This window comes from Pithys albifrons, chromosome 17 (genome assembly GCF_047495875.1).
Source record: "Pithys albifrons albifrons isolate INPA30051 chromosome 17, PitAlb_v1, whole genome shotgun sequence".
Taxonomy (NCBI): domain Eukaryota; kingdom Metazoa; phylum Chordata; class Aves; order Passeriformes; family Thamnophilidae; genus Pithys; species Pithys albifrons.
The window spans coordinates 10,900,994-10,924,083 of record NC_092474.1 but is presented as its reverse complement, the minus strand read 5'-3'; the positions used below and the strand labels follow the sequence as shown (position 1 = coordinate 10,924,083).

Genomic DNA, 23,090 nt, shown 5'->3' with positions numbered 1-23,090 from the left:
TGACTTTTTTTGTTACTCTGAGTCCTTAGAAGTTCTTTAGCTCAGTGTTTGCTTAAAATGTGGAGGCTTCCTGTGTCTGGTAACACAACAGGAACACCCTTGGCACAGGACATGACTCCATTTCAGATTCTTCATCTTTCTCTTAACTGATGACCATAAACTCACAGCCAGAAGAACAGGCATGTAGAGTAAAATTCAATATATACACTCTCTATGATCAGCTATTGCAATATTTATTCACAGCTGTGAAGGTGATTTTCTCTTGGTCCCTTCTGGCAGAGGGAGTGGCAGCAAAAATGTTGAGCTGAGATCTGTGTGCCTTCACAACATTCACATTCAGCTCTCAAATTTTCAGGTGTATCAGTACAAATCTTGCTCACAACTTTGCTTTCCATAAAGCTGCAGTCTGCTTGTTTAAAGTCTCTCACACAGGTGTTGCAAAAGAAAACACAATTTTGGCCTCACTGCACATACTTGTATAATGTGTATTATGTCATGCAGAAGCTGCTTAACCTACAAGGCATTAATGACTTTCCACAGCCAATAGCCTGAGTCTGTGCAGAACATTCTTTTTGAAGTTTTTCCTTGCTGCAAGTCAACTCTTTCCCAATTTTTTCTGTTCCTCCTTCATTTTTTGCATGGTATGAAACTGCACTCTTGTCTCAGCTGTCATTAATCCTGTTCTTCCCAAAAGGAAGAATGCAGCAGCTGCCTTGGCATATTGCTGTTGAAAGGAGTGATGGATGCCAAGGCAGAACCTCCAAGTGGGTGCTGCAGAACACCCTTGTTTCAATGCAATTTATTTCATCTGCTTACTAGTAACATGACTGCTGAGACAAGTTTTTCTGTGTTAAAAGCACAGAACAAGGCACTGATGGGCACAGTTGTTTTAAAGCTGACAAAAATCACACTACATTTAGCCCTAAATGAAAGATCATAGACAAGCCAAATGGTTGCGTGTATTATTCCCTAAAAAAAAACCCCTACAGACTTGACAGTCCCCAAAATGTTATTAAAAGATCTTTCCCTTTGCTCATTGTTCTTATTTGTACCTGAGTGACCCAGCAGTTTGTCAGCAGCTTGTTTTTTCAGTGCTACATTTAATCCTGTGCTGACAGTGTAGGAGCAGTGGTGCACCTGGAAACAGGAGTGTGGTTCACCTGGACTGACACAGGAACACCAGCCCCAGGCTGCAGCAGTTCCTGATGCTCTGCACAAGGCCCACATGTTTAGGGTCTTATTGAGGGGCTGTGGTGCAGACAAGCCAGCTTTAAAGCTTGAGAATTGCATCATTCTTAGGGGTTTCTTAAGTAAAACCTCTGCATAATCCTTCAGGTAGTGATTAAAAGCACAGAGAGTGAAGTGCTTTTTTCCCCCACTGTAATTCCAGGATAATTAGGATGTTTACTTCTCTTTTGTCCCCAGACCATAATGTGTTTTTTCACCTGTGTTGGTGCAAGGAGAGGGGCCAGCTTTTCCCCATCCCTCTGTGAGGATCAGGACACAGGAAAGTGTAACGCTGAAGGAAAGAGAATTCAAGTTCATGATTGGGTCACTACCTCAAAAAAGGCTCCTCTCCAGTTTCTGAGCAGGCCACCTCTGTCCCTGCCAGAGGCCACAATCAGAATCTACTGGACAGTTCTGAACTTCAACAAAATATAACCTGGTTATATTTATTTTAGCCAAGCTGTTGCAGGCCCAATAGTGCTTTTAGACCATCTCTGTTGCTGACACAAAATAATGCTTTAGCCCCTCAGCATTCAGGATGACAGGAAACAAACTTCTTCCACTAAAATTCAGCAGCATAGAGAGGGGACAAAGCAAATCAACCCCCTTCATATTTTTAAACACTTTCAAGTGTTATATAAATAAGCAGAAGAAACCAGTCAAAAAGAAGTTATCTCAGCCCTCTCCCATCAGCATTTCCCCATTACAGAGTACATTCAAGAGGAAGTTAGTTCACAGGGATTTTTAAGCTGTTAGGTGCTGAACCACCACCAAAATTCACTGGACAGGAGGCAGCAGACACCACATGGTCCAGTCTTTTTGGTTTTGCTTTTAGCTGTTTGTTTTCACAGGCAGAGAAGATTCCTCGCTTTCCAGAAAGCAGTTAACAAAGGTCTAGAGGTCTTATCCAGGTGGCACCTGATGGTGCTTAGTCCAAACGTTCCTATCGGTGACTCCACCTGTACAGGCAAGGTCAAGAGGAGTTTTCAGTCTTTCCTTTGCTCGGGCCCATGAACTCCAGGCCCTCAATGGGTATATCCTTTTCCTTGATTGCTTTCTGAAAAGAAGAAAAACAAAACAAAAAAATTAAACTTGATGTGTCTTTATAGCGCCACGTGATGTAATCTTTGGTGCAAAACACACAATCACAGAATCAATGAGGTTGGAAAACACCTCTGGGATCGAGTCCCACTTGTGACCCAACACCACCCTGTCAACCAGACCATGGCACTGAGTGTGTCCAGTCTTTCCTTGAGCACCTCCAGGGACAGAGAATCCACCACCTTCCTTGGCAGCCCACTCCAATGTCTAACCACCCTTTCTGTGAAGAAATTCCTCCTTATGTCCAACCTAACCCTCCCCTTGGCTTAAGACTTATCCCTGATTGTCTGGAAGAAGAAAAATGATCTAAAAAGATCAGTCATAAGGCTGGTTTGGATAAAACTTAAATGTTAAAGTTGCTCAGGTATGAACTGAGAGTTTATTTATAGCCCTATCACGGAAACGAGCTGCAGCCTTTACACCAGCAGTTCTAAGATTCTACATTAACAACAAAAACACGGCAAGAGATGCCTGTAGAACACTCCGCATCACGACCCACAGGAACGGGGCGAGACTGACCCACCGGGGCAGAGGAAGGAGCTCGGGGCGGGGAGTTCGGGACGGGGAGACCGGGGTGGGGATTTCGGGGCTGGGGAATTCGGGGCTGGGAACTGGGGGCACGGAGCGCGAGGCAGGGGAGTTGTTCGGGGCTGGGAACTCGCGGAACGGAGCTCGGGACAGGGAGACCGGGGCTGGGAATTCAGGGCACGGAGCGCGGGGCAGCCCCGCGGCTCGGCCGCACCTGCACGCAGAGCTGGTACCGCTTGAAGAGCTGCCCGCAGGGGTCCCCGGCGCTGTCGCCCTTGAGGAACTTCTCGGCGAACCAGCGGTTGAAGCACTGGTCGTACTCGCGCTTCAGCTCCGTGCACGCCTCGCCCACGCTGTTCATCGCGGCGGCCGCCCCGTGACGCGCGTCCGGCGCGCGACAGGGCGTGATGTCACAGCCGGCGGAGTGACGTCACGCCCGGGATGTGACGTCACTGGCCGGCGGAGGGAGCGGGGGGTGGCGGGCGATGCGGGCGCTGCCGCTCGGGCGGTGGGTGCGCGCCTGGAGGGGCCCCCCGCGGGGCCTCCGCGGGCTCAGCGCGCACCGGGACCCGCCGCAGGTACCGCGGCAGCGAGCGCGGAGTTTGTCCCGGGATTTCCCGAGCCGGGGGGGTGTTCGCAGGCGGCGGTTGGGTCTGATGATCTCAAAGCTAGAAAGTATCTTTCCCAGCCTTACCGGTTCTGCGGTTCTTTGTAAACTCGGGGTTTGCCGCGGAATAAGTCTTTAGTTAAAAAAAAACATCATGAAGTGGCGCTATGTTGAACTTGCTCGCTTTTGGCTTTTTTTTCCCGGATTTGTGTCTCTGTACACCAGAAAGTGTCGGTGGAAGTGCTGGACCACCTGGAGCACCTGGCGCTGGTGGATTTCCGTGATGCAGAGGGTGTGGAGCGGCTGCAGAAGGCGATCGAGTTTGCCGATCAGCTTCATGAAGTGAACACTGATGGCGTGGAACCCATGGATTCAGTCCTGGAGGACAGGTGATCAATCACAGCAGCCTCCTTTTATGTGTTTTATATCAAGCTGTTTGCTTTGGTGACCTTTTTTTTCCCTGGCAATCACCCTGCATGTGGCTCCTTTGCTTACAGAAATATCATGGCTGTGAGTGGGAGAAGTGTCCCTGGCACACATAATCCTTATGTGTGAGCACAGCAAAGGTGAACTTCAGTTCCCTGGTCTGTCTAGTCATGAATGGTCTGCACATGCTGCTCCCCAAATATCTGTCAGTGACATTCTTGGGTCTTCAAAATGTTCCAGTACTTGTCCAGTGCTTGCTTAGGACCAAAACCAGGTTTAGAGGTAAGCCACCCTGCCTACTTCATAGAAAAGCTTAAAGACAACTCTCTGTTCTTCAGATGTCTGTACCTCCGAGAAGATGATGTCACAGAAGGCAACTGCACCAAAGAGCTGCTGGAAAATGCCAGAGAGAAAGTAGAGGAGTATTTTGTAGCCCCACCAGGTATTGACTTGTTTGTAAAAACCTCTTAATCTTGCTTGAATTAACCTGAAGAATATAACCTGCCATAGCTGCACTTACTTTCAGAAATCCTAGCTAATAACTGGGAAGTACTAAAATAAATTACTGTAGCCATCTGTGTGAAACTGCAATTTATTGATCAAAAAACAGTAGAGAGGCTGATCTGACTCTGAAGTTAACTGCACATCTTGAGCAATTCTCCTCAGGAAGTCAGACAGGACTTACTTTCCTGACTTGCTCATGGAATTAAAGCTGCCTGGACATACTTAAAATAAACTAGAGAAGCACTTTAGTGCCAAGTTATAACTTACAGCTGGTCTCATAAAACTTCCTTCTTGTTTTCTCTCAGGTAACATCCCTTTACCAAAGCTGGAGGAACGAGAGACTTTTCTGCAGGGTTCTTAGAGACAGCCAAGAGCCCAAACACCCTTTCAGTATTTTATCTGGGAAAACTAAGTTTTAGCCAATCACAGCTGAAATATCCTGGCATTATTTTGGTCAAAAGAAGAGCACTTGCAGGACAACTTACAGAAGAAAGAAGGTGTAAAGGTTTAGTACTGCTACTGAAATTCTCAGTGTGAAGCTGGAAGGCAGAGTAGCAGATGACCTTTAGTGCTTTTGTTCAGCAAAATTAATTTCATGCTATTCTTTAAGATACCAGATGATGTAAAGGCTTTAAAGAGAGCATTAAAAGGTAATGATTAAAAACCCCAGAACATTCTATGTTTCCTCAATAAGTTTGTTGGGAAAACAAGAGAGGTTGGCAGGCTGTGTTTGTGTATTTCTCACCTGTAGCTCAACTTGGGCTCTGACCTGTCAGAAGTCACAAAGTCTGGTGTGGAGGAGGAGTCTGTAACATTGCTGAGTATCTCTGTGACATATGGACAGAACTCAGGGTTTCGTTATTGAAGTAAAGGCACTTTGAGAAGATGAATCAAATATTTTGCTTGTACTGAATATTTCCATTTTATCTTTGTGCTCCACGTCTGTATGGGCTACCTTCTGTTTCCCACTTTGTATTTCTTATCCTCGTAAATTAAATACCTGGAATTGTACATAATTTGAGAAAGTACTTTTAAAACACAAAAATACATGTTCTAAAATAAAAGGTGCTTCCAAAGAAGTAGCACAGCTCCAAGAACAAAATGAGCCCCCCTGACTCTGCCTGACTGGCCCAGAGGCCAGGAGACCATGATGGGAGGAGGTGCTGTGTAATGTAACATCATCACTGTCTCATCCTGGCACAGGATTCTGAGGCCTCCTCATGGAATCTCCAACACCCAGAAGCAGGATAAGCCAAGGAACCAGAGACCTGTTGAAAGCAGAACACTGCAGCAAACTAGAACCAGATAGCCCAGACCATAAGGAGCACAGTAAAAGGCTGAAAAATAAACTTTTCTTTCTTGGTGGTGCCCTGTCCCAATACAGATTTAATAGTCCCTAAGTATTTATTCCAGTTGTTGGCCCATGCACTAAAAGAGATCATGATGTGCTGACCCACAGGGGAATTGTCTTCAGAAGTGCTGGAAAAGACCCCTGATGTTATTGCAATAGGATGCTGTTAATCACCAGTTCTGAGTCTGGCGTTTTGGCTCTTGAGAGCCCCACGGGAGAAGGGAAGTGGCTCCTCTGTGGCTGTGCAGGCACAACTTCCCCCAAGGGCAGAAACACCTCTTGACATCATAAATTGATGTCATCCAGCTTACACAATGCATGTCCTGTATCTTTTTGCAGAGAAAAGCCATTACTCCCATCTTTCCGTACATCTGCAGAACAAACACCAGTTTGGTGCACGGGTCCCTTCAGGTCCTGCCACCTGTGACAGGGCAAGGCCTGAGCAGGGACTCAGAACAGTTTCTGCTGTGAGCTACCATGTGGTCAAACTGCTTTGTTCTCTGTTCTGTGCCATGTATTTAATGGAAAACCTTGGCTGAGCTGGCTTTGCTGGTGTAAGATATCACAGCTGCTGCGTAGCATCCACTTCCACTTGCTGCCCTCAAAGGTTCCGTGTCTGGAAAGCTTTGAACTGTTCTTTTCCTGAAACTGATTTTTTCCCCCCTAGATTTCTCTGTTAGGAAGTGAGATCAAACACTTACCCCACTCTTACTTGTGCAGTTACTTCATTATTTGTTTAAGCTTCCATAATATACACACATACATTTCTGCATATGCATAAAACTTAATTACTGTGATAGCTGAACTCTTTCAAGGGTATTGAAGTCAAGCCTGTATTTAACCCCACTAATCAAATCCTCTGCAAAGCTGCAATGCTGTATTAGTGCTTTAGTCTTGGGCTAAAGCATACAGACCCTGAAAATGCCAGTTTTACAAATAGACAAGCTCAGCCTAAAAGTAATTTAGGGTGCATATATAAATCATGACAAGGAAAGACCTCAGGTTACACCATACCACAGTCATGTCACCAGGTAATTCCCAGTTTGAGCAACACATTCTAACCATTTTGGTCTCTGACCATCAGAGAGAATGGGGACAATATTATTTATAAAGAAAAATGAAGAGGAATTTGAGAGTGAACTGCATGGCTGAAGGAGCCTCCAACCCAAAACAGCATCACATTATTCACTATTTAAAAGCAACAACCAAACCAACAATTTGGATATGATGATCCCACATTCCCAATGCTAAGCTTAAAACTGCCAGTTCAGTGCAGCTCCCACACACTCCAGTGAGAGAACAGACTGCCTGATGCTTGTTCCCTACAGGCCAAACTGCATTTAAAGTGGAAAACACACATTTCCCTAATGAAGGGGTTTGCTGCAACTTCACCACTAATAACTGAATTCCAGCCCTGACTCAGACACCTGCAGCCACCCAAACAGAAATGCTGGAGGAGGCTGGATGAGCTGCCTGTGGGGCAGAACATGTCAGTGCCTCAGCCTGCCCTTGGCAGGTCTCACCTGGTGGGTGCTGAGCCCCCCAGGATGGTGGAAAGCCCCACTGGGCCCTGGCAGCACCCTGAGGGGGGCCAAGGCACCCACCATGTGCTGGCTCACCTGCTTTCACTGCACTGGGCCAAATGTTCCCTCTGGAGACCTTGGAGAGAACTTAGACCTGCCAAGATTTTCCCACCACTGTAGATCTGTAGATATTTAATTGGATTAGAAACCCTTGCATATAAATTCCAGGTTTACAAAGAAAATTTCAGCGTGGAGACTTCTTCAGTTTTACAGAAACAAAACAAAATGGAAGTGGTTTTATTGCTAATGAGGATAATGTTTTGATAGTCCCTAGAAGCCCTGAGAAAATCCCTACTAATACAGTGATATGGTGTGCAACAAAGAGCAAAAAACCACCTTGCTGCAAAGTGCTTCCAGTCCAACCTCCATCTACAAGAGGAATCTCATGATACGCCTTATCCATTACCATTTTATTCAGCACCTCCTCTACTCCAGCTATATATGTGTGTATTTGTTCTGCCTTCCCCTGCAGCTCTGTCCTGAGGGAAACTATCTTTTTATATTCTTGATTAACCAGTAGGACTCTAATCTCTCTTTAAAGCCATGTATCTTGGGCTTTAATGTTTCTCATTAAGGACGTGTATCTCACCCACACTGACATTTCCTGCAGTCGTCATCACATGTTCCTCCAGCCAACCATTTCTTAATAAATGCACAGAAACTTGCCTGCAGCTACCAAACACAAGCACCTCCTCAGAGATTCATGGCTGTTCTGAAGTTCAGTGTTAGCATTGGGAAGATTGTTAAATCTGCTGCTTTGCGAGTTTTTTTTATTTCTCCAAGGAAATGGGAGTCCCACAAACCAGTATTTGAAAACCTCTTTTAAGTCACCCTGTCCTGTTTGCTATAGACGTGGTTCTTGTTATTAACAGATCACCAACTCTGGAAGACTCAACAGCGATGGTTTTATCTGCTGACAAGAATAAAGCAGAAAGTGCCCCAGGGAGAACGAAACTAACTAAACAGAGCACGGGGGGATCTCCCAAAACATCTTGCGTCATTTAACCAAAAAAAACAACAAACCCAAACCAATCAACCAAAATAAAGCCCAAACCAAACACAAACAAACAAAAAATGGCAGGGGTTGCAGAAATGGTAAGGTCTGTACAAGATGCCATAAAAAAGTCTGATAAATCCAGTTCACTAAAGGAGCAAAGTTTGGAGCTGACTTGATCATACTCAGTGAACATGGGTAAGAGTTCTCTCAGAGGTCACTTAGTCTGAATTGAAAACAGACAGCTGAGAACAGACACATGAACAGGACAGATGATCAAGTGCCATTTACAAGCTGTGGAACTCCTTCCTTTGACGTGGGTGGGGTTTGCTCCCAGTAAAGGGCATATTACTGAAAAAGCTATCCCAGGTAACATCCCAGTATTATTTCAGTAATATCCCATATTACTGAAAGAGCTATTCCCAACAAGAGCTTATTTCAGAGAAAAAAAGTCTCTTGCAGAGATTACTGGGTTATACTCTTGATCCAGGTTGGGGCAAGTAAAAAACCGGCTTTTGGGGTCCACATATCAACCATGGAAAGCTGCTCTACAGAACCTGGTGGGCACATTACTGTGCCTTACAGACTGAGCATACTTTAAGGAGTTTTTTGCCCAGGATCACCAGACGATGCCAGACAGAATCACAGAATAAATGAGTTTGGAAAAGACCTCAGAGAGATCATCGAGTCCAATCTGTGAACAAACACCACCGTGTCAGCCAAACCAGGGCGCTCAGTGCCACGTCCAGTCTTTCCTTGGACACCTCCAGGGACAGTGACTGCACCACCTCCCTGGGCAGCCCGTTCCGATGTTTGATCACCCTTTCTGTGAAGTATCAGACCTAAATCTCCCTTGGTGCAGCAGACGAGTAGTGCGGGAGGCAGGACCGGGGCCTTTCTACACACAGCCCAACCCACACGGCGACCCCAACGCGCGAATCCCGCCGGACGCGCGGGGGATGCTCGCGGTCCCTCCCGCATCCCTGCGGTCGCCATGGCAACGGATGCGGCGCGGGGCATCCCGGGCCGCAAGACAACGCCGCGGCAAAGTCCTGCCGGGCGGCGCGGCACGGCCAATGGGCGCTCGGGGAGCGGCGGCTCTGACCAATGGGCGTTCGGGGGCCGGCGGCGGTGGCAGGGGCTGGCCAATGGGCGCGGAGAGGGCGTGGCCGCGGCGCTCCTTGGCGCGCTCGGAGCAGAGGCAGCGCCGTCCGCTCGCACCGCGCGGCCCCGCAGCGCCAGCGGTGAGTGACGGGCTGTGCTGCGGCTTCCCGGGGACACGCGGCTACCCCGAGGCACGGAGACCCACCCCGCCCGAGCACCCCGGCGGCTCCCCCGGGACCGGGCTCTACCCCAGGTCCTGCTTTTCCCGCAGCTGCCGGCGGGACCCTCACCCCGCAGCGCTCTAGCCCTTGGCGGCGGGGTCCGCGCTTGGTTCGCCTCCCTCGGCAGGGAAAGGCCGCCGGGGCCGGGCGGTGGAGCGGCCGCCTCTGTGCCGGGACTGCCGGGCTGGGGAAGGGCTGGAGCGGGGCTGGGCAGGGCCGGGTGGCGGCGGCGGCCGGCGGGGCTCGTGTCGGGGCCGCTGCAGAGCGGGTGCTCGGCGTGGGCGGCATTGCAGCCGCCGCTGCTCGGGCTGTGCCCGTGCCCGGCCGAGCGCTGCCCGGCCCCGGGAGCGCGCTGGGAACGGCGGGACCTGCGGGGCTGCTCGGCCGCTGACTCTGGCAGGTGCTCCTGCAACTTTAAATTCTCCTCTTCTTTGTCCTAAACAGGCAATCATGAGTGATCGAAAGGCAGTGATCAAAAATGCGGACATGTCAGAGGAGATGCAGCAAGACTCGGTGGAATGTGCTACTCAGGCCTTGGAGAAATACAACATTGAGAAGGACATCGCTGCTCATATAAAGAAGGTAAATGTTTGCATGTTATGTGCTTATGAAATTTGTGTGCACATAAATCAATCGGGGAGAATGCTGCTGGGCAAGCAGCTCTAGAGAAACAAGCTCTAGACATACTAGATAATCACGTTAGGGTTTTTTCTATGTACTTTTCCCCACTCTTCATGTGGACCTTTCTAGGTCCTTCTGCTTTTCTGTTGTAGTGTGTTACACCTTTTCTGCCACTGTGCCATTGTCCAGGTGAGCAGAGAGTGGCAGCTCACTGTCCCTGTGACTGATGAGCTGGTACAAAACACGGGCTGTGTGGAGCCTATTTGAGGAGAGGAGAGGTGGTTTGTCGACCGTGTGATAAGTGGTTTTGTTTTTTGCCCTTTCCCACCACATGTAAGACAAGCTGTTCATGCCAACGCTGAACAGATGGCTCAGAGCTTACAGTTTCTCACATTTTCTCTCTTGACTCCTACTGGGAGCCTGACTGAGCTGCAAGTAGTCAAAGGGTTTGTTGGAGCACAACAACCTTGGTCTCACAAAACTCTTCAGCTGGTGACTGTCAGGTTCTGCACTATATAACCACTGTAAAACAGCACAGGTTTGCTCACAGTACACCTGTGCCCAGGAGTTTATTTGTAAGTCGTAGGAGGCTCCGGACAACTGCGTGTTGGAAGAGTATGGTCTCATGATCAGGTATTAAGGATACGGCAGACAATTTCCCAGCAAATGTCTTTTCAGCATCCCTATTGTAAACAGCTAATGAAGTCCAAATACTGGTTTAATCTGAGGTTCAGAACAAGCAGTGAAGCAATTAGAAAGGTATGGTTTGAGATCACGGCATGACTTTGGGGGAAAAGTTACTTCTCCAAACATATGCTGTAAGTTTATTCCTGCTTTGCCTGGAAGCACTTCGGGGTTTTTTTTGGTATGACTAAGCAACAGATGAGTGAACAGAACAGTGACTAAGTGACAGATGATCCTTGTGCTTGGGAGCATATGCTGCTCCTTAATTGCCTTCTTCCCAAAGTGATACTTGTTAACAAGTGACATATCATTGCAAAAAAAAACCCCAAAACCCGTTAAACAATATTAGTATAATTACCACGAAAATGCTGACTTTCTAGTTCTCTCTTCTGTAGGAATTTGACAAGAAATACAATCCCACTTGGCACTGCATTGTGGGGAGGAACTTTGGCAGCTACGTGACTCATGAGACCAAGCACTTCATCTACTTCTACCTCGGCCAAGTCGCTATTCTTCTGTTCAAGTCTGGATAGAACCACGGACTGTTACTGAAACTTGCACCTGGGTACAGGACTGCACAGTGACTCCCACCTTCAGCCTTCCTGGGGAAACAGTCCTTGATCTCCAGGGCTTTTGTTGTATTGTTAATGGTCAGGGATTTTGCTGTAGCAGCTGGTATTTTCATTGTGGCTATATAAAAAAGCAAAAATGTCTTCCCTTTATTTATTTTCTTTGAAAAGATTGCTTCTTTGCTAATAAAACTGTTGGAACTGTTTATCTTTTACAAGTTTTCTTTACCCTCTGCCCTCTTGCAGTACCCTCTTTATTGCAGTGTGAATGAAGGATGAACATCCCCACTTCTATTCCCACCCCCCTCAAATCCACAATTTCTTAGGAAACCTTCTTATAAAAGATTAATTTAAGTGGACAAAGTTGATGCAGAGCCCTTTTATTTCACAACCCTTCCATTTGCCTTTGAAAGAAGTAAAGGAGTCATGGGAAAACATCCTTAAACTCCACATGACAAAGACAGTAACAGCTTCATAAAAATCCAGAGCTATTTCATAAATCCAAGTTACTTCTCATGGTATAATATCCTTGAAGCTTATTAAAAAAAAGGCATCTTATTGGAAGACTAGTCAGTCCGTTTCTGTATCCAAAACCCACTGCCAACTGCCATTGCTTCCCTTGTTAGCACTGCTCAGTTTTGGTCATGTCCTTTACCTTGCACTTGAAGGGAAATGCAAGTGTAAGAAATGCCACAGGAGTCACTCCCTCCATGTTTCTTTGAGGAAAAAAGGCAGCTGGTGTTCTGGGTCTGGTTGCTGAGGAAGTATCTGCTGCACCGGTGCTGTAAACTTCTCTTCAATCTTCATACCATTAAAAGTCCACTGATTTCATATTATTCATGAAAATTTCACTTCCTGTGTTTTACTACGTAGTAAAGTCACAGTTTGAAACCTGAGTGAATGGCAACAATGCCGAAGTTTAAATTCTCATAATCCACCCTGAAAAAGCCTGCATCTTCTATCATTGCCTTCAGCTCCTCCTGAAACAGCAGTGCCATCATTGTAACAACCTGAAGGCCTGCAGGCCAGCTGGCTGCAAGACTGGGCTGGGATCATGTTTTGTGTGTTGGTGAGTTCAGGGAAGTTGTGCCTTACCTGAGGGGGGAACTGTCGGATGCTTTCCACCAGATACTGGTAAGACTTCCAGTCCCCAGCAATGACCTCACCCAGAACAGGGATAACCTGGAAACTGTAGAGATCATAGAGCCTGCACAGCCAGACAACAAATGCAAATTAATACAAACAAATTAAAACCAACCCTCTCCAACACAAGCTGATCTCTGTACCACTATGCTATGCAGTCTGTATCTGATTTTAAAAGTGCTCAAAAAAGTGGCCTCAGAGAGTCTCCATCTACAATTCTGGCTGAGCACCAATAAGAGAGGCTTGTGACATGACATAAAGTGTCACCATGTTCTTACCTGGAGAGGACAGGGTTGCTGACACGACTAAATTCAAGGCAGAGGAATCTGCCTCCTGGTTTCAGCACACGATAGGCCTCTTGAAGTGCCTGAGACAAAGCAGATGTGATAGGTTTGTTTCTGTAGAACAGCACCTGCCTATTACCATGGCATGTGATATTATCATGCAACTCTGAAGAACTGAGGGAAGTAAAGATCACCCTGGCTGGCAATCAATATTTCATGTGGAGAAGCAACCCAAGACAAGTAAAACCCAAACCCAAACACACACAAAGCAGAAACACTCCCAGTGTTACATAAATAGATTTATTCAAGGCTTTGTGTCAAAACTGTGATGTCAGGTTTGCAGTTTTTCTTCTTTTTCCCTACTCCCAGTTGATGAATGTTTGTTGGCAGAGATCTTTTAATTACAGACCAAACCCAAAAGCAAGAAGGTGACTCACCTACAAGAAACTGAAAATGAAAAAGGGCATGATTTTTTTTTTTTAATCAAAAGAAAAGATTTTACTGTGAGGCACACCCAAAAGGATTAAAGAAGTTTGTGATGAGCAATGTGTAAGAACAGGAAGGAAGGAGAATTGGTTACTTTGAAAATTCCATCCTGTATCTAAAAAAAAACACCTAACAAGAATCAAGACAAAATTCTGTTTACAACTGTATGTTCTTTCATGCAAGAGCACAGCAGAGTTGTATTCCAGAACCTCTGCAGGTTGTTTGGCTTCAACTGCCCTGTTCCTATGGAGGTGGGACACAAACAGTACACACACACGAGAGGAGCTCTGCAAAAGAATTGGCAGCTTGGATGTGTTTTGTATCAGGTCTCCAGGGAGCTCTGCCACCAGACTGCTGTATCCATGAAGGCAAAGTGCCTGTGCTTTGGAAGGGTGCAGACAAAGCACCAGGAAAGGCCATCCACATTAACTTCAAAGGCATATGGTTCAAAGTGGTTTGGATCCAAACGTTACACCTTCCACAGAAGGATCTTTGCCAAGGTTGTAACACACTCCTCCAAAACTCACACGACTAGTCCACCTAGATAGGTGATCTAACCTATCTTCACCCCCATGACAGCTTGTCCTTCTCAAAGGACAGTGTTTAGAATAAAGGTACTACTTATTCTAATTAAAATAATGCTTGTTCTTTACAGGAAGCTCTACCACCAGTCAGTGTAAAGACACTGGGCAGAAGTGGGCAGAACAGGTTAGTTCACAGCAGTGGGGGCAGCAGTCAGGTGATTCCCACTCTGCTCTGGAAGTTCTGCTGGCTCAGGCAGGGAAGCAGAAGGGACAGGAAGTGTTGGACCCACGGTGGGTGGGATGTAGATCAGGCACTTCAAGAAGATTTGAGACATGCAGACTGACTGCACTGTGCATGTGGAGATCCATCAGAGTCAGGAGAAGGTGGGGAATTACTGCAGCATCAAGCCATTTGGCTTAGGAGGAGACCATGTGGCTTGCCAAGCTGGAAGGATTGGGTGCACCTGGTATAAATCCATCTTTTTATGACAAAAGGTGGGGCATTTAATTGCATTCAAACAAGTTGCACACACAAAAAAAATGGGGCATTTAATTGCATTCAAACAAGTTGCACACTACATGCCACTGCTTTTAAAAGTTTCAGGAGTAGACTATGACCTTCCTTTATACAAAGGAATTTCTCCTTTTTTATCTCTGTTGAATAGAAAACACTCAGATGAATGAGAAGGACTCTGTGTCAGGATACACTACAGCAACTTACCAAATCAATACGAGTTACATTTCGGATTCCAAAGGCAATTGTGTAAACATCAAACTTATCATCATCAAAGGGCAACTCTTCAGCATTCCCAAGTACCCAGGACAAGCCTGCAGTAAAAGACAAGTCACAGAACTGAACTCCAACTGCTCCAGAAAAACTACAACTTACCTACTCTGGAAGGAAATGATTCTTTTTAAAGTGATATTTAAAAAAAAAGTTTCCATTTTGCATTTTTGTTGGAGGAAGACACGTGGCCTATACTCAGGAACCTTTCAAGGCCCTATACAGTAGCTGGGAGGCAGGTCCTCAGTTACAACCATAACGTTTTTGTCCTTACAATGCTGGTACAGTTCAGGTGTTCCCAAACCAGGATGCATAAAAAGAACTCTGGACAGGCTTACAAGCTGTGCAGGTAAGTGTGATGGGTGGAGCCTGCCAGCGCTGGAAGAACCACAACTTTCCCAATCAGTTTACTTTTTAATGAAAAGAGAGGCAGGCAAAGGTCCTGCGATGAGAGAACCTGTGCCAGCAGCCTGTCCTTCAGCCCCTGTGTGCCACTGAGCTGATCTGCGCGTCCTTCAGCCTGCACAGTTTGAAGGCTGAAGTCCTGATGGGGCTGTGGGAGGAGGACACAGGGACAGGACAGCAGGAGATCTTGTAACACACATGCATAGATATAAACAGCAGGGTTTTACTATTTAATTCTGAAGGACAGTTGGGTATCACACCTCACGGACACCTCCATATAAGTATTTCTGAAAGTTCAAGTATTATTCAAGAGGATCATTGTACACCTGAACAAAATACTACACATACACCTGCTGGAAAAGTGACTCAGCATTGGCAAATACACAAGCCATGGCTGTATAAGGTATTTGTAATCCTGAAGGGGTGATTCCCTGATGGTTATCATCCATCAATTCCCGCTATCAGGAATGCTGCTGATGGGGTACAATGCACAACTTACCTTCAGAGTAGCCAAGGTGCTGTGCTTTCTGCTTCCCAACTTTTAACATTTCTCTGTTAATGTCACAGACCACCACTTGTGAATCCCCTAGTGAGTTAGATTTGTCTTCCTGGTAACTCTCAAAAATTTCCTGCCATGACAAATTCTGGTGGTGCTTGAGCTTCCTCTGGAGTTGTCGCTCTCGTACAGAGCGAACATAGTTAATGAATCGGAAGGCAATGTCACCTGCAATTGGTTTAAAAGAAAGAGACACGTTTTGGAATGTTTTCTGACTCCAGGAAATTGAAACATAAGGCTTTGAACATTAAAATGAGTTAATACTTATTTTTAGACATATATATTAAGAGAAAGAACCCACACACACACTGTATAGACACAGAAAGAGTGAGTGTGTGTATATATATAAAAATACATAAAGGGAACATATTCAAAGCAAAAAGTCAGTGACTTTCTACAGACTTAAATGGTTTTCCACAACATATCCTGGCAGTACTATAACACTTTCAGACCCCTGGAGCAAGATATCACAAAACACACAGTTAACTCTTAGCCCTTCTCTGGGAAAGTCAAGCAGATGCTTCACTGGTTTTAAAGACAGGAAACCGAGGGGGAAAAAAAAAGCTGAGCAACTTAATTCTGAGCACTCAAATAGCTGAAAAACAGTGTGGCACCATCATGTGGAACTCACCAAAACCATTTACCTGTTCCTCCAGCAACATCAAGGAGAAGTGTTCCTGGGGAAGGGTTCATTTTATGTATGAGGATATCCTTCCACACTCGATGGATTCCTAGAGTCATGGAATCATTCATTACATCGTATTTCTTGGCCACACTTTCAAATACCTGGTAAACTGCAAAACCAAAAAACAAACAACAAGGACATGAGAATGAGATGAGATGCAATTTACTACATGCGGAAGTAAATCATGTCCTTTATTGCCTCGTGGAGGTCAAAAACATCACCTGAAAACTCATTATGAATAAAATAAATATGATGGAGTCCTACTGATCCCGTTGCCTGACTGAGGCCTCTTTGAGACACAGCCTTGCCGAGCGGAGCGAAGCACCGAGCCGGTATTAATTGATCAGTGGTATTAATTGATCACGGAGGTGCCGGTGAGGGAAGCACCGAGCGGGGCAGGCAGTGCATTAACGGCTCACGGAGGTGCCGGTGAGGGAAGCACCGAGCAGGGCAGGCAGTGCATTAACGGCTCACGGAGGTGCCGGTGAGGGAAGCACCGAGCGGGGCAGGCAGTGCATTAACGGCTCACGGAGGTGCCGGTGAGGGAAGCACCGAGCGGGGCAGGCAGTGCATTAACGGCTCACGTAGGTGCCGGTGAGGGAAGCACCGAGCAGGGCAGGCAGTGCATTAATGGCTCACGGAGGTGCCGGTGAGGGAAGCACCGAGCGGGGCAGGCAGTGCATTAACGGCTCACGGAGGTACCGGTGCCGGTGCGGCCCTCCCAACACCCCGCTCCGGGAGCCCCGTTCGGCCCCGGCCCAGCCCGCCCTCTCCCGCCGCCGCCGGCCTCACTTTTCTCCCTCCTCTCCTCCTCCGTCACGCTCTGGAAGCCGAAGTGCATGTCCGGCCCCGCGGCCAGACCGCGCAGCGCCCGCGGGGCTCGGCCGCGCTGGGACAGCAGCGCCCGGCACGGGCAGCGCCACAGCCGCGCCGCCGCCATTGCCGCCAGGCCGGGCCGGGCCGGGGCTGCACCGGGGCTGTACCGGGAGCGCTGCCTTCCCCCACGGGCTGCGGATGGGGCCGGGCCGGGCCGGGGCTGCACCGGGAGCGCCGCGTTCCCCCACGGGCCGGGGCTGCACCGGGGCTGCACCGCGAGCGCCGCGGGCCTCCCACTCCCACAGGCCGCACGTGGGGCCGGGCCGGGGCTATACCGGGAACGCCGCGTTCCCCCACGGGCCGCGGGTGGGGCCCGGCCGGGGCTGTACCGGGAGCGCCGCGTTCCCCGTGGGCCCGGGCGCCTCAGCGAAGTGCCCACCCCATCCCACCTCACCTCCTGGGAGGAGAGGCGAAATGAAAACTGGGAAAAGTTGGCGCTGTTGGGCCGGGAGGCGGCTGGAGCACGCTCAGCACCTTCCAGGGTGGGAAGGGGCCTGCAGGGAAGCCGCAAAGGGACTCGTGGGCAGGAATTGGAGTGAAAGGACAAGGGGGAGTGGGTGACGGGGAATTTAGGTTAGATGTTAGGAAGAAGTTCTTTGGGGGTGGGGAGACACAGGAACAGGTTGCCCAGGGAGGTCATGGATGGCCCGTCCCTGGCAGCGTTCAAAGCCAGGCTGGATGAGGCCTTGAGCAAACTGGTCTAGTGGGAGGTGTCCCTGCCCATGGCAGGGGGTTGGGACTAGACGGTCTTTAAGGTCTATTCCAACAATATTCCATGAACCCCAAACCCAACACAGCCTCCACAGTGTACTTGAGTAATTCTGCAAATAGTTTCAACTTTATTCTTTCTTTGTATTTTTCAGTTTCCTATGTTAAAATAAAGCCTTGTGGGGACCATGAGAGAGGGTTTGTGGGTTCTGATGAACTACAGGGAGTGAAATGTGCCTCAATTCCTGTCAGAAGCATTAGGACACATTAGAGACCTTTTGTGCCTTTTTTTTTCCTCCCCAAAACCTGCTCTGCTTATCACTTTGTTTGAATCATCCAGGAATTCTGCCAGCTTTGTAGATACAAAGAAGTTACCTAACCCATTCTCAGGAGAGATGACATCACGCTGTTAAAATCAGCCCAGACACTGCATTCCCTGGGCATGAGCTGGGCTCCCTTGCCAGGCCCTCCCTGCCACACTGGGACGTTTAGCTCTGTCATCAGGCCCCACTGTCATTTTATACCTTTCTCATATCATATTTTTAACTCTACATTATTTTTGGTAGTATATTTTTTGGGGGTAGGTTTTGTTGGGTATTTTTGTCAGTCTCAGCTACAGGGAGAGGTGATCTTTGCCTACCAGAGCCGTGCTTGGGAGAGCCCCTGTCACACTGCACAGACACCAGTGTCCAGCCACGTTCACAGAATCACACGATGGGCAAGGCTGGAAGGGACCACAGTGCATCATCTTGTCCAACCTCCCTGTTCATGCCAGACCACATGGTACAGGACTGTGTCCAGATGGTTCTGGAATATTCACAGTGAGGAAGACTCCACACCCTCTCTGGGCAATCTGTTCACTGCTCAGTCACTGCACAGTAAAGAAGTTCTTCCTCATGTTCAGGTGGAACTTTCTGGGCATCAGTTTCTACCGTTTTCCTCTTGTTCTATTGCTGGGCACTCCTGAGCAGAGCCTGGCTCCATCTTTTTGGCATTTCCCATTAGATATTTATACATATTAATGAGGGCCCTTCTAAGTTGTCTCAAGGTTGAACAGACTCAGCTCTCTCATCCTTTCCTCCTAAGAGAGATGCTCCAGTCTCCCAGTCATCCTCACTGCTGGACTTGCTCCAGGAGCTCCCTGTCTCTCCTGTGCTGGTGAGCTCAGCACTGGACACAGAGATGGATGTGCCTCACTGGGGTGGGCAGAGGGGCAGCATCACCTCCCTGGCCTACTGGCAATGCTCTTCCTAATGCAGCCAGGACTCTGCCGGCCTTCATGGCCTCCAGGGCACACTGTTGCCTCAGGGACAGCCTGTTGTCCACCGGGACCCCCAGGTCCGTGTGTGTAGAGCCGCTCTCCAGCCGGTCAGCCCCCAGCCAATACTGGTGCTGGTGCTCGGGGTAATTCCTTCCCCTCCTTCCCTCCTGCGTTCAGGCAGCTGGGCCGTGAAGAAAGAAATAAGGCGATGGGGGAGGGCGGCGCGTGGCCTGGGAGCCCCCGGCCCTGGCTGTGCCGTCTCGGCGGGCTCGGGGCCTCCCCAGGGCCGGGCCGGGCCGGGCCCCGCCGCGCAGGGACGCGGCCGGCGGTTGCCGTGGGAACCGGGAGCGACCGCAAAGCATGCCGGGCTGAAAGAAATTGCTGCGGCAAAACCCTGAGAAAGTGCCGTGCTGCGGCCAATGAACGCTCGGCGAGCTGGTGGCGGTGACCAATGGCAGGCGGCCCTGTCGGAGGGGGCGGGGTCGGGGGCGCTGTGAGGCGCGGGCGGCGCGCGCGGGTCGGTTAAACAGCGGCGGCGGCGGCGCCCAGTGCGTGTGTCGCTCCTCACCGCGCCGGGCCCGCTCCGCTCCCGCTCCGCAGCGCGCCCCACCCGCGGCGCTACCCCGACGGTGAGGGGAGCGCCGGGACGGCCTCGAACGCTGGGGAGGGACTGTTCCCGGGAGGGACCAGGACCGGCTCCGGCACCGAGTCTGAGAAGTTTGGGAACTGGGCAGCTCCGGTGCCTGAACTCCCCGGCGGCTCCCCCGAGACCGGGCTCCGTCCTAGGCCCCGCTTTTCCCGCATCCCACGCAGCTGCCGGCGGGACCCTCACCCGCAGCGCTCCAGCCCTCGGCGGCGGGACCGCGCTTAGTTCTCCTCCCTCGGCAGGGAAAGGCCGTCGGGGCCGGGCGGGGGAGCGGCCGCCTCTGTGCCGGGACTGCCGGGCTGGGGAAGGGCTGGAGCGGGGCTGGGCAGGGCCGGGAGGCGGCGGCGGCCGGCGGGGCTCGTGTCGGGGCCGCTGCAGAGCGGGTGCTCGGCGTGGCCGGCATTGCAGCCGCCGCTGCTCGGGCTGTGTCCGTGCCCGGCCGAGCGCTGCCCGGCCCCGGGAGCGCGCTGGGAACGGCGGGACCTGCGGGGCTGCTCGGCCGCTGACTCTGGCAGGTGCTCCTGCAACTTTGAATTCTCTGCCCAAAACAGGCAATCATGAGCGATCGAAAGGCAGTGATCAAAAATGCGGACATGTCAGAGGAGATGCAGCAAGACGCTGTGGAATGTGCTACTCAGGCCTTGGAGAAATACAACATCGAGAAGGACATCGCTGCTCATATAAAGAAGGTAAATATTTTCATGTAATGTGCTTATGAAATCTGTATGCACATAAAAAAAGTCAATCGGGGAGAATGCTGCTGGGCAAGTAGCTCTAGAGAAACAAGTTCTAGGTGTACTAGATAATCAAGCTGGATTTTCCCTGTAGGTTGGTATCCATATGTTCCTTCCCCACACCCCTTTATGCGGATCTTTCCAGGCCCTGCTTTCTCTTGGGATATTTTCTCCTTAGGCATTTTCTGCCACTGTGCCATTGTCCAGGTGAGCAGAGAGTGGCAGCTGACTGTCCCGGTGACTGATGAGCTGGTACAAAGCACAGGGGGCTCTATTCAGCTCTCCTATGGTTTTCCTCTGAGAGGAAGCCGGTTTCCCTTGGTTTCAATTGTATTGAATTTAATCTTAAGGATCTGTTTCCAGTTCTTGCCAGCTGGGTCAAAAATTGCAGGGAAAAGTAGTTTTTTGCAACTCTACTGGAATCACACTTCTTGTTACTTAGTGATATAAGGAAAAAAGAAAACCACAAAAAAATCCTGGTGGTGTGGATTATCTGTCGCTTGCAACATCTGTGGCGTCCTTTATGTAGGATTAACAATACATGAGAAAGATCTAGTTCAGATTATATTTCCTGCTTCGTCAGCTCGGAAGAAATCAAAGTGCGTCAATAGCTGTTAAACTGATCTGAATGGAAGAAATGTTGAAATGTTAAGGCCTACTGGACAGAAACTGTCTGTAGTTCACTGCTTGGTGTTAGGAGCTGAATTTGCTGAAGTTAGTCCACAAGCTGTGCATTTTCACACAGGTGTGTTGAACTTTTTCCTGGCACTGTGAAAGAGCTGGGTCAGGCTGGAAGATAAGGAAGTTATAACTGTCAGCAGAAACTACGACATTGGAGATAAAAAACAGACTGTCCAGGAAAAATTAAAATAACTCAGCCCCTAATATTATTGATCTAAACTGTTGTGTGAAGGGTGGGAAACTGAGATTGGGAGGGTGTAATTGCCTGAGGATTTCTTTGTTTGGGGTTCCTTTGCCAAGGCACCCAGCTTGAGTTGTTCTGCTGCTGTACCTTACTGGATTTACAGCCTGAGGCTCTGTGCCAGTACCCCTGGAGTGGAGATACCCAGGGTGGAGGAGCTTCTTTAACATTAAAAGGAATCCAGCAGAATGATTACTTCTGTTAGAAAAATACTTATTTGTTGTGATCACAATACTGAAAGGCATTTTTTCTCCAGATGCAGGAAGTATCTATGAGAGTAGAAAAGAGTTTAACACTTTTTAGATATTCTTTGTAGCAGTTAATGGGAACTTATAGAGCATTTGTTTGAAATAATGTGTCAAACACAACTTCTTAGAATTGTTGATCGGACTGATGTTACAGAGCATGTGGCAGAGAATTCTCCCTTTAGTAGCCATGCAGCAGATGAACAATAAAGTCTAAATTATGGGTTTGTCTCTGTGGGTACAAAATTAGTGGTGAAGCTTTTACTTGAGGGCTGTAGATTCAGATCATGGTATGAATTATGGGGGGAGAAAGACTAATTTCCCTGAACAGAAGTAGTGTTTTAAACTTAGTACTGCTTAGATGAGAAGTGCCATGGGGTTTTTGTGTCTGACTAAGGAGCAGGTGAACAGTAATATGCAAATATGGTAATCCCACTGCTTAAGAGCATCTGTTCTTCCTTGATTGCCTTGCTCAGAAAGTGAATACCTGTTAGAGGAGTTCTTAATTTGTAGTGATCTGTTTTGCAGGAGTTTGACAAGAAATACAATCCCACTTGGCACTGCATTGTGGGGAGGAACTTTGGCAGCTACGTGACTCATGAGACCAAGCACTTCATCTACTTCTACCTCGGCCAAGTCGCTATTCTTCTGTTCAAGTCTGGATAGAACCACGGACTGTTACTGAAACTTGCATCCAGTTATGGGACTCTGACTAGTTACTGCAGCCTTCCTGACGACACAAGCCTTGATCTTCAAGCGCAATGACAGGGATTGTTATAGCAGATGATGTTACATCGTGGATATAGAAAGAAAAAGTACCAAAAAGTCTTCCTTGTATTTATTTTTTTAGAAGACTCCTCCTTTGCTAATAGAGCTGTTGGAGCAGATTTTCTTTTCAGAGTTCTGTAGCCATCTACTGTATTTCCCCATTACTGCTAGTGCTAAACAAGTACTGACAGTGTTTAGTTCTTTATGTTCCAAGCCTCTTTTATTCTTATTTTACTTTTTTAAAATGATTTTTCCCCTCTTGTTTTGCTGGATGTGCTGTCCCAAAGCCTGAACTGTTTATTTTCCTGCTGTTTCTGGAGAACTGCTTGGAGGAATAAAAGACAAGATCTCCCCCAGCCAGGTCGCTGTTTCTGGCCCATTTGTGCTGTGGTGGTGGCAGTGGGTGACGGGGGCAGTGCTGCTGCAGGGGGATCCAGGGCTTGGTGCTGGGTCAGGAGCGAGCAGTGGGCCCTGGGCTCAGTGTGTGGGGCTGCAGTGTCCCCATCCCACAGCTCCCGGGGCACTCCAACCAGTCCCGAGGAC

General features: G+C 48.6%; 5 protein-coding genes across 7 annotated transcripts; 3 read left to right on the top strand and 2 right to left on the bottom strand.

Annotated features, from left to right (window-relative positions):
* Positions 1 to 138: 138 nt before the first annotated feature.
* TRIAP1 (TP53 regulated inhibitor of apoptosis 1) lies at positions 139 to 3,234 on the bottom strand. The gene is made up of 2 exons (XM_071572290.1): positions 3,071 to 3,234; positions 139 to 2,284 (listed from the first exon to the last, which is right to left on the bottom strand). The coding sequence occupies exons 1-2, from the start codon at positions 3,215 to 3,217 to the stop codon at positions 2,201 to 2,203; spliced, it is 231 nt and encodes a 76-aa protein (XP_071428391.1). The 5' UTR covers positions 3,218 to 3,234; the 3' UTR covers positions 139 to 2,200.
* A 57-nt stretch (positions 3,235 to 3,291) lies between these two features.
* On the top strand, positions 3,292 to 5,332 carry GATC (glutamyl-tRNA amidotransferase subunit C). Of its 2 annotated transcripts, none has more exons than XM_071572028.1 (4): positions 3,292 to 3,434; positions 3,689 to 3,852; positions 4,228 to 4,331; positions 4,699 to 5,332. In XM_071572028.1, the coding sequence occupies exons 1-4, from the start codon at positions 3,342 to 3,344 to the stop codon at positions 4,752 to 4,754; spliced, it is 417 nt and encodes a 138-aa protein (XP_071428129.1). In that variant the 5' UTR covers positions 3,292 to 3,341; the 3' UTR covers positions 4,755 to 5,332. The 2 variants fall into 2 exon arrangements, with proteins under 2 accessions (XP_071428129.1, XP_071428128.1); XM_071572027.1 differs by having other exon boundaries at positions 3,686 to 3,852.
* Positions 5,333 to 9,481: 4,149 nt separating this feature from the next.
* Positions 9,482 to 11,726, top strand: LOC139679811 (dynein light chain 1, cytoplasmic). 2 transcript variants are annotated; one of them, XM_071571873.1, is made up of 3 exons: positions 9,482 to 9,565; positions 10,091 to 10,228; positions 11,347 to 11,726. In XM_071571873.1, the coding sequence occupies exons 2-3, from the start codon at positions 10,097 to 10,099 to the stop codon at positions 11,482 to 11,484; spliced, it is 270 nt and encodes an 89-aa protein (XP_071427974.1). In that variant the 5' UTR covers positions 9,482 to 9,565; positions 10,091 to 10,096; the 3' UTR covers positions 11,485 to 11,726. The 2 variants fall into 2 exon arrangements, with proteins under 2 accessions (XP_071427974.1, XP_071427975.1); XM_071571874.1 differs by lacking the exon at positions 9,482 to 9,565 and adding an exon at positions 9,572 to 9,678.
* COQ5 (coenzyme Q5, methyltransferase) lies at positions 11,363 to 17,423 on the bottom strand. Its single transcript, XM_071571871.1, has 7 exons — positions 17,180 to 17,423; positions 16,347 to 16,496; positions 15,646 to 15,870; positions 14,679 to 14,785; positions 12,942 to 13,030; positions 12,616 to 12,727; positions 11,363 to 12,500 (listed from the first exon to the last, which is right to left on the bottom strand). Exons 1-7 carry the CDS (start codon positions 17,325 to 17,327, stop codon positions 12,399 to 12,401), a joined length of 933 nt encoding a protein of 310 aa, XP_071427972.1. The 5' UTR covers positions 17,328 to 17,423; the 3' UTR covers positions 11,363 to 12,398.
* A 2,352-nt stretch (positions 17,424 to 19,775) lies between these two features.
* Positions 19,776 to 22,903, top strand: LOC139679810 (dynein light chain 1, cytoplasmic-like). The gene is made up of 3 exons (XM_071571872.1): positions 19,776 to 19,861; positions 20,430 to 20,567; positions 22,308 to 22,903. Exons 2-3 carry the CDS (start codon positions 20,436 to 20,438, stop codon positions 22,443 to 22,445), a joined length of 270 nt encoding a protein of 89 aa, XP_071427973.1. The 5' UTR covers positions 19,776 to 19,861; positions 20,430 to 20,435; the 3' UTR covers positions 22,446 to 22,903.
* Positions 22,904 to 23,090: the final 187 nt, after the last annotated feature.